Source organism: Sorghum bicolor, chromosome 9 (assembly GCF_000003195.3).
Source record: "Sorghum bicolor cultivar BTx623 chromosome 9, Sorghum_bicolor_NCBIv3, whole genome shotgun sequence".
NCBI lineage: Eukaryota > Viridiplantae > Streptophyta > Magnoliopsida > Poales > Poaceae > Sorghum > Sorghum bicolor.
This window is the reverse complement of record NC_012878.2, coordinates 51072554-51088416: the sequence shown is the minus strand read 5'-3', so window position 1 is coordinate 51088416 and position 15863 is coordinate 51072554. Positions and strand designations below refer to the sequence as shown.

Genomic DNA, 15863 nt, shown 5'->3' with positions numbered 1-15863 from the left:
AAACAATTTTGTCAGACACTAGGAAATTTTTTCATTGGTAGTTTTGAGCCCATTGCTAGTCAGATGATGAATTTCCTAATGTTTGCACTAGTACAAATTCTCTATTTACACTAGCGGTGCGGTTGGGTTAAGACAACCGCTAGTGCATATTAGATTTATATTTGCGGTTGCTTTAAGTCTGTGCCCATTGTAAATACATGATTTGTACTAGTGGTAAACATAAGAAGATGTTAGTATAGATATGTTTATATTGACCTTTTTTCTTAACCGTCACCCAATACAAAAAATAATTTTAAATGATTTGTTGAGTTTTTCAAATAATCTTGGATGAAGAAATGACATATACTAAAGTTGTATTAAAAAAGATCTACAATTTTGTAGTTGAGTAATTTTTCATTTGAAATCATTTAAGGTTAACAACTTTGCAGATTTCCATGGCTTGCCATGATCTTCAAGTCGGTTGTTCCATTCGGCCTCATGGGCCTCCTTCGCCGTGGCCTCTGGTCTGATAGTTGGATGTGGTCGAATATATGGTACGGGTACCCTTGTCCCATATATCTGATAGAAAGGTTTCTCCAATGATATATAAAGGTTTCTCCAATGATATATATGTATATATATATATTAGACCTAAAAAATTCCTGGCAGTGTGTGGGTTTTTTGGCGGGAGATTGCAACGATGGTGTATCCTCGTCGCGGCCGCCCCCAGCACGCCATGGCCATAGGTTTTCATCGAAAAACAATTGGTGAAAAACACAAACAGATAAAACAAAACATCCCATCGATGCTCAATCCCCATTAGTTTGGTAGATGAACCAAAGCATGTCTCTCAGGATTAATCCACGACCAAACAACAGTACGAAACAGCAAAACAGTAATGCCAAATCCTCTCTACGAGTATATCGAAGAAACGAATCAATGGTAACAGTCGGTTTCTTCTTCCTCCTATCTATCACTACTCCAAGATGCCAGTTCGCATGTATTGTCAATGGAATCAGCAAAACTTCACAACTACACATGATGACCGCCTGGTGAAGGACTTTGCTGGCCTGAACGACTAGAGCCCGCGTCACGACCTCGGTGAGTCAGAGGCAGGGGGCGGGGCTTGGGGCTGGACAGCGCAATGACACCATGGACTGGTTCATCGCCTTCTCTTCCTCCGGCTAGAGCGCCTATGACCGGTGGGGCATGTCAACCATGGATGGCGTCTAGTAGGTGTGAACGTGGCTCGTGAGCTCGGCTAGGTGTGAGGAGAAGAAGGCATGGCTGTCGCAAGTAGACCCGCGCATTATCGGGTAACCTGAATCCTAACCTAGAAAATACAAACCTAGTAGCATAGAGTATAGGTCAATATTAAAAAGTGAGTCTCCCTCGGTTCACCTTGATTTACTGTAGAAAGGGGGAAACAAGTGGAGGTGCCATGGTGAAAGCCCAAGTTTGGTTTTGGTAATTAATGACACCAAGTTGCTAATGCCTTTTGTTTAAGTGACTTGAGTTAGGCATAGCAACACATGTGATGAAGGAGCATGGTGGCATGAAAAGGTGGCCACACGATCACAAAGGGATGAAGCATGAAGTGGAGATCATGGTGATAGACGAGGAGCAAAGTTATCAAGGCAAAGGTATAAACATAGGGTTTTACTTTTGCCGGTCTAAGATGAGTAGAGAAGTGATTGACCGGGTTTAGGATAGATAGCCGACTATCAAGAGGGGAAATCACGGTCATCTCTCGAATCAAGTGCTACTAGGTCCATATCTTGAGCATATGCATTAGGATCAAGTAAAGTGCTAACTTAACTCCTTTGGGGAAAATGTTTGTGAAAAGCTAACACACTTGCACTTTGGTGGTGGACACTTGTTGGTGTTAGCACATTTACAAAGGAGGTGGAGTTCCTAGGGTTGAGAGGCGTGTGGGTTCCTCTCTCCCTCCCGCCGAGCTTGCGAGGCGGGATTCGGCGCTTTTGAGAAAAATAAGTGTATATTTTCTATTGCGCCGGTGGGAAATTTAGAGAAGTCACGGGAGTGTTTTCTCACTGAGAAACACTCACCGGACGCTGAGTGCGGAGGCACCGGACGCTGGCCTCAGCGTCCGGTGAGCTTGACCCTGCTAGGGTTAAGCACCGGACGCACTTTGAGAGCGTCCGGTGGTTAGCGTCCGGTGTGAGGGGTTTTTGCAACCCTCTCTGCGCACGAGTCCGGTGAGCACCGGACCGTCCGGTGCCTAGCGTCCGGTGAGGTCGCGAGTTTGACAAACTCTCTGCGCACGAGTCCGGTGAGCACCGGACCGTCCGGTGCCCATCGTCCGGTGTGTTGCAGGTAGCCGTTAGAAACTGACACGCGAAATCGAGGAAGGACACGTGGCCAACTCTAGTGCACTGGACGCAGGGTGTCGAGCGTCCGGTGCTCACTTAGTAGCGTCCGGTGCCCCCGTTTACAGCCCAGTAAAAACAGCCAACGGCTAGTTTTCTTGAGGGGCTTATAAATAGTTGGTGGCCGGCTTTGGGAGGTTAACTCTTGCACATTTGATTACTTGAGACATACATTGAGCTAGAGAATACTCCCTCCACTCATCTCCTTGCTAGATTGCTCATCCTAGTGAGATTGACTGAGATTCAAGTGCATTGCTTTGAGAGTTGCATTTAGTGGCACTTGATTCTTGAGTTTGCTGCGGATTTCTTGTTACTCTTGGGTGTTTCCCGACGCCCTAGACGGCTTGGAGCAGCGGTGGTGTTGAGCTCGTGATTGGAGATTGTTTCGAGCCTCACCAAGTGATTTGTGAGGGGTTCTTCAGCCTTCCCCGCGGGAGATCGCAATTGGCTACTCTAGTGGATTGCTCATGGCTTGGAGGATCCCCATCTTGTGAGTGGATGTGCGGCACCCGCTGAGGGTTTGGTTTTGGATTGCCAATTAGCTCGTGATCCATCAAGTGGGTGTATCGCCACAACGAGACTAGCTTGCCGGGAAGCAAGTGAACCTCGGTAAAAAATCTTGTGTCATCTCTTGCCGAGGATTCTCTTATTGTTGTGATTGATTGATTGGCTATATTTCTACTCTACAACGTCGGTATAACAATCACTCACCTCTCCTTTACTTTTGTGCATACCTTGCTAGTTGTGTAGCTTGTTTAGCTTAGTTCTCTTGTTGTTGTGCTTTAGTGTTTAGCCTTGTACTAGTTTGTATAGGTGGCTTGCATAGCTTAGTTGAGCTAGTGCTAGAATTGCTTCGCCATTTGTTTTACTAACTCACTTGCTTAGTGAAGTTTGTAGAAATTTTAAATAGGCTATTCACCCCCCCTCTAGCCATTTGGACCTTTCACATGGTGCATGAGATATATATTTTTTTCTTTTGGGATATTCAAAGTGTTGGGCACACTGTAAGCCAGTTGTCACAAATAAATGTGTAGCACACATATAGTAGTATGTGGATAATGTTTGGCCGCAACGATGCTAGGATGTTATTAATTACCAAAACGCTATGATTTTTATTCACGAACTCACTATTCCTACGCTATATTTGGCAACATAAATGTTTCTCTAATAGTTTTCAAAAAGTATGTGCTAAAATATAAAAACAATTGGACCCACAAAAAATTTTTGACGGTCCATGATTTTTTTCGTGGGAGATCACGCCGGCGATGTATCCTCGTCGCGGCCACCCCACAGCGTGCCACGACGAGTGGTCTTCATGGAAAACAATCGATAAATAGCACAAATAGTTAAAACAAAACATCTACATCAATAGTCATTTGCCATTAGTTTGGTAGATGAACCAAAGCTTGTTTCTCAGGATTAATAAACGGCCAAATAATAGTACAAAATAGCAAAACGGCAAGACCAAATCCTCTCTGCTACAATAGAGTATACCGAAGAAATGAATCTACGGTAATTATTTCTTCTTCCTCCTATCAACATGCATTGTCAATGGAATCAACAAACCTGCACAACTACACTCACGATGACCGCCTAGTGAATGAATTCGCCGGCCTAAACAACCGGAGCCCGTGTCACGGCCTAGCGAGCCAGAGGCAGGGGTTGGGGCCCGGGCTACATGACTACGGGATCATTGGGGACCGGTTCAGCGCCTCCACTACTACCGGCTGAAGCACATGTGACCGGTGGAACATGTCGACCATGGACGATGTCTGGTAGCTTTGGACGAGGATCATGAGCTTGACTTGGCATAGAAGGGAAGAAGGCACGACTGTTGCGAGTAGATCCATGTGGTCTCAGGCAACCTGAACCATAACCTACCTAATTTAAACCTAGTATATAGAGTATGTACACCAACCATTGAAATCGAACTTTCCCTCCAGGATCAGGCTATCAGGGGCAAGGAGAACCATCGACATCCATGTTGGAAAGCGAGTCACCCTCAGTTCGCCCTGATTTATTGTAGCAAGGGGAAAACGAGTTCAGGCCCCCATGTTTTAAGGGATATTTTTCTTTTAGGATATTTAAAGTGTTTGGCACACTATAAGTCATTTGTCACAAATAAATGTGTAGCACGTATATAGTAGTATGTGGATAATGTATGCCCGAACGGTGCTCGGATGTCATTAGTTAGCAAAATTTTAGTTTTGTACTTCGTGATTCCTATGATATATTTAGCAATGAAAATGTTTATCCAACAATTTTCAAAAAGTAACTCCTATAAAATATATAAAAAGTTGGACCCATGAAAAAGTTTCTGGCGGCATGTAGTTTTTTTCATGGAAAATTGCGCCAGGTGTGTATCCTTGCCTACAACAGGTGGAGCATGCCGACCCCAAACAACGTCTGGTACGTCTAGATGAGGCTGGTGAGCTCGACTTGGCATGAAGGAGAAGAAGGCACAGATGCCACGAGCAGATCTGTGTGGGGCCAAGTTAGGAGGACTGATATGTCATGTCACGTGACTCAACGTTACATAGGAGTGAGTCGGTGCTATCAAGAAGAAAAAAAGGGAAAATATAGCAATGGGATATTAGTCTAGTACTTGTACATGTGATCCCGAATGAGACATTAGTGTGTTGTCCTAGAGAACTAGATTTTGTTCATATGGGGGGCATAATGAGTAATATCTAAAACCACTTTCCTAATTCTATTTCTCCTAGTTTTCCTCTCAACTTGTTCCATCTTTATCTTGATCCTTATCTCGATCTACCTCTATATCTCTCTTCTAAGTTCTTCCCCAAATATATAGATATATCCCTGTTGCATCCCTAGATCGAGAGGGACATGAGAATTGATATCAGATCTAGGTTCTTCATGCAAGCAATTCCTTCGTTACCCTCTCATCCTTGAGTGGCAAACGTTGTTAGTTGGTGTTGTTGGGGCTAGGCTACACAACCACACGATTGTCAGGGACCGGTTTAGTGCCTCACTACCTTCGGCTGGAGCCCCTACGACCGATGAGCATGTCGACCACAGGCGACGTTTGGTAGGTGTGGACAAGGCTCGTGAGCTCGACTTGGTGTGAAGGAGAAGAGGGTGTGGCTGCCACGAGTAGATCCACGTGGTCAAGTTAGGAGGACTAGTATGCCATGTCATGTGGCTAGATGCTACATAGGAGTGACCCAACGCTATCAAGAAAAAAAAGGCGGAAATATAGCAATGGGAATATTAGTCCAATACTTGTACAAGTGACCCCGAATGAGACATTAGTGTGTTGAGCTAGAATTAGACTTTGTTCATATGAGGGACATGATGAGTAATACCTAAAACTGCCATCCAAATTCTGTTTAAGCACACCCTACCCAGCCCAAGTTGTTATGGTTTGTGTGTGGCATACACAATCTACAAAAAAGAAGAAAGGGGGGGAATGTAGCAATGGGAACATTAGTCTAGTACTTGTAGGTGTGATCCCAAATGAGACATCACTATGTTGGCCCAGAATTGAACTTTGTACATATGGGGGCATGATGAGTAATAACTAAAACTGCTTTCCCAATTCTGTTTCTCCTATTTTTCATCTCTGCTTCTTCCATCTTTATCTCTCTCTCTCTTATATGTTCTTCCCCAAATATATAGATATATACCTATTGCATCCCTAGATCGAGAGGGACATGAGAATTATTATCAGATCTAGGTTCTTCGTGCAAGTGATTCCTTTGTTACCCTCTCATCCTTAAGTGGCGATCATTGTTAGTTGGTGTCATCAAGGCTAGGTTGCACGACCACATGATTGTCGGGGACCGGTTCAGTGCCTTCGCTACCTCCGATTGGATCCCCTATGATCGGTGAGCATGTCAACGAGGGACAATGTCTGGTAGGTGTGGACAAGGCTCGTGTGCTCAACTTGCCATGAAGGAGAAGCGAGCATGCTACCATGAGTAGATGCTCGTGGCCAAGTTAGTAGGACTAGTATGTCATGTCATGTGGCTACACACTACATAGGAGTAAGCCAGTGGTCAAGAAGAAAAAAGGAGAAATGTAGCAATAGGAATATTATTCCAATACTTGTACATATGATCTCGAATGAGACATCAGTGTGTGAGCCAAGAATTGAGGGCACAACCACTTTCCCAGTTCTGTTTAAGCACAGCCTACCAAGCCGAAGTTATTGTGGTTTGTGTGTGACACACACACACTCTACAAAAAGAAGAGTAATGGGGAAATGAGGAAATGTAGTAGTGGGAACATTAGTCTAGTACTTGTACATTTGATCGTGAATGAGACATCAGTGCATTGGCCTAGAATTGGACTTTGTTCATATGGTGGGCATGATGAGTAATAACTAAAACTGCTTTCCTAATTCCATTTCTCCTATTTTTCCTCTCTGCTTTTTCCATCTTTATCTATATCTCTCTCTTCTAAGTTCTTTCCCAAATATATAAATATATCCCTATTGCATCCCTGAATTGAGTGGGACATGAGAATTGATATCAGATCTAGGTTCTTTGTGCAAGCAATTCCTTTGTTACACTCTCATCCTTGAGTGGTGATCATTGTTAGTTGGTGTTGTCCGAGCTAGGTTGCATGATGACATGATTGTCAGGGACTGGTTTAGTGCCTCCACTACCTTCAGTTGGAGCCCCTATGACCGGTGAGCATGCCATCCATGGATGACGTCTCATAGGTGTGGACGAGGCTTGCGAGCTTGACTTGGCATGAAGGACAAGAAGGCACAGCTACCATGAGTAGATCTGCGTGGTCAAAGGTAACCTTAAAGCTAACCTACCTAATACGAACCTAGTAGCAACTATGAGTATGTACATCGACCAACAAAAATGAGGTTACCCCTTCGGTGCTAGGCTATTGGCGGAATGGAGAACTATCGAGATCGACGTCGAAAAGCGAGTCACCCTCGGTTCACCCTAATTTATTGTACCAAGGGGAAATAAGATGAGCCCCCATGATGCAAGAAGATATTTTTCTTTTAGGATATTTAAAGTGTTGGGCACACTATAAGCCATTTGTCATGAATAAATGTTTAGCACATATATAATAGCACGTGGATAATATGCCCGAATGGTGCTTGGATGTTATTAATAGCAAAGCTATAGGATTTTTTATTCATGAACTCATGATTCTATGCTATATTTAGCAATGAATATGTTTCTCCAATAGTTCCCAAAAAGTAACTCTTAAAATAAAAACAAAATTGGACTCTCAAAAAAATTTCTAGCGACGTGTGAGTTTTTATGTGGGAGATTGCACTAGTGATGTATCCTTGTCTCAGGCACCCTCCGCATGCCATGTCCATGGGTCTTCATGGGAAAACATTCGATGAATAGCACAAATAGTTAAAATAAAACATCTGCATCAATGGTTAATTCCCATCAGTTTGGTAGATGAATGAAAGCATGTCTCTTAGGATTAATCCATGTCCAAACAACAGTTCAAACACAATAAAACCAAATCTTCTCTCTACGACAATAGAGTATATCGAAGAAATGAACCAATGGTAATGGTTCCTTCTTCCTCCTATCTACCGCTACTACAAGATGCTAGTTGACATGCATTGACAATGGAATCAGTGAACCTGCACAACTGCACACATGATGACCATCTGATGAAGGACGACTTCGCCGACATGAATGACCAGGGCCCGCTTCATGGCTCCAGTGAGCCAAGGGTGGGGAATAGGGCTAGGATACACGATCATGTGATCGTTAGGGAATAGTTCATCGCCTTCACTATCTCCAGCTGGACTGCCTAAAGTTGTGGAGCATGTTGACCCATATGGTGTTTGCTAGTTGTGGATGAGGCTCGTATGAAGGAGAAGAAGTCATGACTATCATAAGCAAATCCATGGGACTAAGATAGGAGGACTGGTATGTCATATCACATGACTAGACGCTACATAGGAGTGAGCTAGCGCTATCAAGAAGAAAAAATAGTGAAATGTAGTAGTGGGAATATTGGTCTAGTACTTGTACATGTGATCCTGAATGAGACATCAATGTGTTCGCCTAGAATTGGACTTTTTTCGTATGAAGGCATGATGAGTAACTGAAATGCTTTCCTAATTCTATTTATCCTAGTTTTCCTCTCTACTTCTTCCATCTTTACCTCTACTCTCTCTTCTAAGTTCTTCCCCAAATATATAGATATATCCCGGTTGCGTCCCTGGATCAAGAGGGACATGAGAATTAGTATCAGATCTAGGTTCTTTGTGCAAGCGATTCCTTTGATACCCTCTCGCCTTGAGTGGCGATCATTGTTAGTTGGTGTTGTTGGGGCTAGGCTGGACGATCACATGATTGCCAAGGACTAGTTTATTGCCTCCGCTACCTCTGGCTAGAGCCCCTATGATGGATGGAGCATGTCGACCTTGGATGATGTCAGTTAGGTGTGGACGAGGCTCATGAACTCGGCTTGGCACGAAGGAGAAGAAGGCATGGTTGCCGCAAGCAGATCCACATAGCCAAGTTAGAAGGACTAGTATGTCATGTTACATGGCTAGATGCTACATTGGAGTGAGCTAACACTATCAAGAAGAAAAAAGGAAAAAATGTAGCAATTGGGATATTAGTCTCATACTTGTGCATGTGATCCTGAATGAGACATGAGTGCATTGGCCTAGAATTAGACTTTGTACATATGGGAGCATGATAAGTAATAACTGAAACCACTTTCCCAATTCTATTTAAGCACACACTACCCAAGCTAAGTTGTTATGGTTTGTGTGCGGCATGCACACTTTGCAAAAAAAAAGAAAAAAATTGGAAATGTAGATATGGAAATATATGTCTGTTACTTATACATGTCATCCCAAATGAGACATCACTGCATTGTCTCGCTGGGCACTTTTTCACCGAAAACCAAGAACTGAATTGAATCAAACTGAAATGTTGATGTTTTTTTGGTTTTTGGTTTTGACTTCATCTCTTTCTTTCTACAACTTTTGTTCTTAGCTTCAGCTTCAGCTTTAGGAGTAGACAAACTGACAGACTGAGAAAACTAAATAGATCTCGTAGAGTTGCTCATCCGCACGTCCACCCCACATCGGCACATCCCCACCCAATCCTGCCCGCACCGACATCGGCCTAGATGTAGAGATGCTCACTCCCGTATGACCTTAACCCTCAATCCTTAGCCCTACTCAGATGCTCCCACAACCAAGCCCCTAAAACCTAATCCTATAAGCTATCATAGGCCCATGGCGGCATAAGCGAGGACCAAGTGTGGCGGTGGAGCGATGGAGCTAGCATGAAGCAAGGTCAGCGGTTGCGTTTCTTAGTTGGCATGATGATTAATAACTGAAATTGCTTTCTTAGTTCTGTTTCTCTTATTTTTCCTCTCTGTTTCTTCCATCTTTATCTCTGTCTCCCTCTACTAAGTTCTTCCCCAAATATATAGATATATATCCCCATTGCACCCTTGGATTGAGGGGGACATGAGAATTGGTATTAGATTCAGGTTCTTCGTGCAAGTGATTCCTGTGTGCCCTCTCATCCTTGGTGGTGATCGTTGTTAGTTGGTGTTGCAAGGGCTAGACGACACGATTGTCGAGGACAAGTTTAGCGCCTCTACTACCTCTAGCTAGAGCCCTTGCAACTGGTGGAGCATGTCGACCATGGACAACATGTAGTAGGTGTGGACGAGGCTCATGAGCTTGACTTGCTGCTAAGGTCAAGAAGGTGCGACTGTCGCGAGTAGATCAACATGGTCCTATGTAATCTGAATGCTAACCCACTTAATACAAACCTATAGAATACGGTATGTACATCGACCATCGAAATTGAGGTTTCGTGTCCGGTGATAGGCCACCGGGGGCAAGAAGAAATGTCAGGATCGATATTAGAAAGCAAGTCACTCTCAATTCATCCTGATTTAACATAGCAAGGGGAAATGATACGAGGCCCCATGATGCAGCATGTGTTTTTTCTTTTAGGATATTTAAAGTGTTGTGCACACAATAAGCCATTTGTCACAAATAAATGTTTAGTACATATATAGTAGTACGTGGATAATCTATGCCTGAATGGTGCTCGGATATTATTAATTAGCAAAATGCAATTTTTCAGTCATGAACTCGTGATTCCTATGCTATATCTATTTCTTCCTATAGGTAACTCTCTAGTCTCACCGACCGAGAAGTAAATGTATCACACACATATGTAAGTGTTTCTAAAATGGGTGCTCCGATATAGTCACAACTTTTTCAGAAATAACACTAAACATATGTGATATCACTTGTTATATGAATTCTCCTCCTATATCTCACATGCCATTATTACGAAAAGAAAAAGTAATAACTTAAAACCAATTCAAATAGCTTATGGAGAGTACATATTTTCCTTCAACAATGATGGGGAACAATGATCATTCATAAAGTCAGAGGTTGGTACATGATCACCATAGAGTGACGTGCGTGCCTTTCGTTACACTTGCTATATGGCTCCGAGTAATGGGCCCCAATCCCCTACTAAGAATTCATCCATTAGGGGATCAAAATGGGGTGAACTTCATCTGCTACCTTTGCCTTCTCTCTCCCTCATAGCCTCAACCTTTCCTCCTTTGTTGCTTTCTCACGGACACATAAACATGGAGCCACGGTCTTGTTGCCACGGTATCATCGGCTCTACCAACCCTTCGATGCCCCGCTTAACACTACAACTCTATTTGCTAGTCTGCCCGAAGCGAAGCCCCGCTATAGTGTCTCCTCATACTTTTTCTCCATGTTGATGTGATTCTTCCCCATGCATGATGCCAACTTTCTTGCGATGCTACCGGTACTGATGCCAACATGCTCTCGGGTGTGTATCCTCAATCGAGGACACGGATGGGAGAAAATAATACCCAAGATGAGGAATGAGGTTGGGTAGCAAGGAAAAGTTAGGCGATCAAGGATGGGAGCTATGATTTTTCAGTCCTGAACTCACGATGCGTGTCACACTACCCAAAACTAAAGTTCGAGGATCTTGAATTTGAGAAGCCACTAGTACTCCTATATAGTATCAAAATGCACTAATAATTGTGACCTCTTCTACAATGACATTGTATTTGGAAATGCTTACTTGTGTATACAAATATGGTCACTAACCATTATAAAGAAAGTGATAACGACAATGTCATAACTATTGATGATCATGACATAAGTGGTAGAAACCTTGGTCACTGTTCCACATCTAGCTTTAGCAAATCTTAAAGTTTTCTCGGCATTGAATAAACACTATATGGTTACGAAGTCCTAAAGGTTTCTTAGGATTAGATAAACATCATGCGGTTATAGAGTTCTAAAGATTTCTAAGTATTAAATATACCTTATACGGTTACAAAGTCCTAAAGGTTTATAGACATTAAATAAATATCGTACAGTTATGGAGTCCTAAAGATTTCTGGGCATTAGATTGTCATGGTTATGAAGTCTTAAAGATTTCTAGATATTAGATTAGCACCACATGACAAAGTTTTGAAGATTTATAAGCATTAGACAAATAGTCTCTTCTTTCCTCTTGGTAACTTCTCTCCCAAGCAGAAAAGAATAATATCCCCTGAGGCAACTTGAAGGCGATACTCAGCCCGCCACTACCGAACTCGATCACCGCCAGCCAGCTCCCCCTGTTGCTGTTCCTGCTCGTCGATGAGTGGCTGCAGCGGCTCGACATGGCAACCTCTATAGCTACTCCCTTCCCCACCCTCCATTATCTTTCCCAATTTCTTCTCTGCTCCCATGGCAGTCAGGATGACCAACAACAAGCTGAATCCGCACACTCCAGGGGGTAGATCTGGTGCCCACACTCATGGATCTAGCGTCCATAGGAGTGCCACGAGCTAGTGGGCTTCCGGTGGGACATCACCGGCCGACGATGAACAAAGTGGCCAACAAGGAGCCAAATCCATGCCTCCTGGGCTCGGATCCAGCAATCCTAGCCCTAGATCTAATTGCTCATTAACCTACCACGCGGCAGGTGATTTTGGCTTTTCTAGATCCATTATTTTTTTATTATGTTCCTAGGTATAGTATATATCTAAATATATATCAAAAGTTTTGTATTTATAAAACCAAAATATCTTATAATTTAAAATAGAGAGGGTAATATAGGAAGAAATCACTTCAAACATGTGATGTTTCTCACAAGCCTTTTAGAATTTCACTCGATAAAAACGTGAAATTATAGGTTGTGTGGACCGTGGGTATCAATGATAAGGGATGGTTGATCTATTTCTCCTAGACAACTCTCTAGTCTCACCAAGAGAAGTAAGTGTATCACACACATATGCGACTCTTGTGAAATCGGTGCTCCGATATAGTTGCAACTTTTACAGAAATAACAGCAAACTTATGTGATATCACTTGTTATATGGACTCTACCTATATATCTCACATGCCAGGATTACAAAGAGAGAAAGTAATAACTTAAAACCAATCAGAACAGATTATGGAGTTTAAATTCTTTTCTTTCAACAAGAGGTTGGTACATGACCACAATAAAACTGACGTACCTTTTTCTACACTTGCTATATATGACTCCGAGTAGAGATGGAAACGCCCCAATCCCCAACCATGAATTCATCCATTAGGGCTCAAATTAGGATAAATTTCATCCCTGTAGGGAGCTTAGCAGGCCAAAAGGCCACCCCATCGGGTGACCTCCCCAACCCTGATATTCGATAGGGCCTCGATATCCTGCCTTCTCTATTGCCCTCATGGCCTCAACCTTCCCTCCTCTGTAACTTTCTCATAGACACGTAGACGCAGAGTCACGGTCCTGTCGCCATGGTCCCTTCAGCTCCACCGAGCATTGTCCCTTTGGCTCCACTGACCTTGCAATGCTCGGCTTAACGTTATGGCTCTCTTCGTCGGTCCGCCCAAAGCGAAGCCCTGCTACTTCGTCTCCTCGTGCTTCTTTCCTATGCTGATGTCATTCTTGCCCATGAAAATTTCGCATTGTGTTTAGTTTTTATTTTAGATGGAACTAAACGTGATTCTAAAAATATTGATATTTTACATTTTATTATTCCAAAGTAATTGACATTTTATATTATGGGGAACTAAACACACTCATAGATTGGTGCATCCACAACTCAAACCATATGCCAGTATATAGCCCTTTCGTGTTCAATCAACCTCCAGTCCACAGTGCGTGTACTACCCAAAGAGGAAAACCAACAACCCAGCAGCCACTGGCACAAACTCCAGCCAGATTCCTCCCTCCTCGCTAGCTGCCTTCGGCTTTAGCTTTACACACTGCCATTCCGTCAAGGCATCAGCGAGACAGCGACACATTTGCCTCCTTAAACCATCACTAGCCGCTAAAGCAAGGCATGAATGATTCCTTTCCCCTGCACCTCTATTCTAATCCACGGGGTTAATGAGTGCACTTAACCACTACTCTAGCCTCTAGGGTGGCAGGGGCAGGAGGTACCGCCGGCCACGCGTACGCTTATCCGTTGGCACGCCACGCCACAGCCCCTCTCACGCCCAAAACGTGTGTGCCCGCGCGCAGAATGGCATCGCCCTCCACTCGTCGTCTATAAAAGGCGGCCATCGGCCTCGGCCAGTTGTGTGCCAAGATCCAGCAACCAGAGTTGTTCTCCATCAAAAGCGCGAGCGCAAGCAGCCGACTGCCTGCCTTCTTGTTTAAGGACGGTGATCGGTGACCTGTCACTCACGTCGAGCGATCCGATCCGATCCGATCCCCAGCTCCAGCTCCAGCCAGCAGTCAGGGAACGCGCGCATCAATGGCCTTCTACTACGGTGTGAGCGGAGGACAGTCGTCGTCGTGGGCGGCGCCGCCGCCGGCGGGCAGCAGGCCGTGGACCAAGGCGGAGGACAAGGCCTTCGAGGGCGCGCTGGTGATGTTCCCGGAGCACTTGCCGAACCGGTGGGCGCTGGTGGCGTCGCGGCTGCACGACCGCACGCCGCAGGAGGCATGGGACCACTACCAGGCGCTGGTCACCGACGTCGACCTCATCGAGCGCGGCATGGTCGACGCCCCTGACTCCTGGGACGACGACGCGGCCGCCGGAGGGGGACGCGCCGGCCGCGGCCGCGGGGGCGGCAGCGGAGAGGAGCGCCGCCGCGGGGTGCCGTGGACTGAGGACGAGCACAGGTACGCGCGCCGCAATCACTCTGTCCCGTACTATTTTTTTTTTGTCCTTTTCCCCACCCTGTCATTCGACGTGCGTGTTCTCCGAGGTCCCAGATACTTCCGAGGATCTTTCTTTCCACGCCGGATCCACTCGGGCCCACCAGAACTTTCTCTCTTCACCTGCTAGTGTCACCGACACGCGGGCCCTGTCCAGCTGGACTAATTTCGTCTTCTCACACTCTGACTCTGACGCAGGCTGTTTCTGGAGGGGCTGGAGAAGTACGGGCGCGGCGACTGGCGGAACATCTCGCGGTGGTCGGTGAAGACGCGGACGCCGACGCAGGTGGCGAGCCACGCGCAGAAGTACTTCATCCGGCAGGCCAGCGCCGCCAGCCGCGGCGACACCAAGCGCAAGAGCATCCACGACATCACCGCCCCGTGATGGGCCCTGCTGCCTCGTGGTCGTGGAGGACAAGCGGCGAGATCCAGCCCCAGGCTGCGGCAGTGCTGCCTGCATTTTACTCTGTTAGCTTTCTACCTTTGCGAGACGGAAAAAAAAAACAGCCGTCCCTGTGGTTGTATGTAGAAATGTAGGCAAAACTAAGCTGTGCCTTGACTGGAATCTGGCGTCGCCGAAACTTTGTATTAAGTGGTACTAGTATGATGATGGAATAAACTTTAATTACCAGTGTGTCTGGATTTTCATAATCCAGCGCTTGGTTATCGTCCCGATTTTGACAGTACATTACATGATCTAATAAACAGAGGATGATGGAAAGAATTTGAGCAGGCTACCCATGGTGATGGTGGCATGAATTTCCATGTGGCATGCTCACCCTCACTGGTTTGATGGATTGTAACCGGTTCTTTTGCGGGTTCAATGGGGTCTATGCGACGACATCAATTTTAGCTTCCATGAACTACTTACTCATCATGTACTTTAGTTAGTTATATGTAGCCCTACGTGTGTAGTACACCAGAGATGTACATGCCATATGCATGCCAATCACATATTAGAAATAGCTGGATAATGTGGTGCATGATATAACCATGGCTAATATAAACATAGGACTATATACACACTACATGGTTTGGAATCTGCCGAGCCATAGCTTGTATGGTTGGCTTTAAAGACCATCTACACAGATTTGGCAAGTTCTTGCTAGCATCCAAGATTGGATCAGCTTTGTGACGTACTAACAAGGAAAGTGACACAACTTGATGTGGTTACTCTTTTTACATGACTAGTGGTGACAACAAATCTTTTGACCAACAAGCAAGTGTAGTTCAAATTTAGAATTTGTGAGTTGTTTATAGAACACGGAGGACCTTACATTTTACTAGGATTAGATACACTTGTTACTAATTTGAGTATTTGACTAACATGCAAACCACACATACA

General features: G+C 44.7%; 1 protein-coding gene across 1 annotated transcript; it reads left to right on the top strand.

The window, feature by feature from the left end:
* On the top strand, positions 13926–15209 carry LOC8072504 (transcription factor DIVARICATA). Its single transcript, XM_002441132.2, has 2 exons — positions 13926–14482; positions 14717–15209. Exons 1-2 carry the CDS (start codon positions 14112–14114, stop codon positions 14901–14903), a joined length of 558 nt encoding a protein of 185 aa, XP_002441177.1. The 5' UTR covers positions 13926–14111; the 3' UTR covers positions 14904–15209.

Bases quoted from the DNA above. Each gene is read 5' to 3' on its own strand.
- LOC8072504 (XM_002441132.2), top strand. From the start codon at position 14,112: ATGGCCTTCTACTACGGTGTGAGCGGAGGACAGTCGTCGTCGTGGGCG. The intron at 14,483-14,716 runs GTACGCGCGCCG...ACTCTGACGCAG, and splicing joins TGGACTGAGGACGAGCACAG to GCTGTTTCTGGAGGGGCTGG.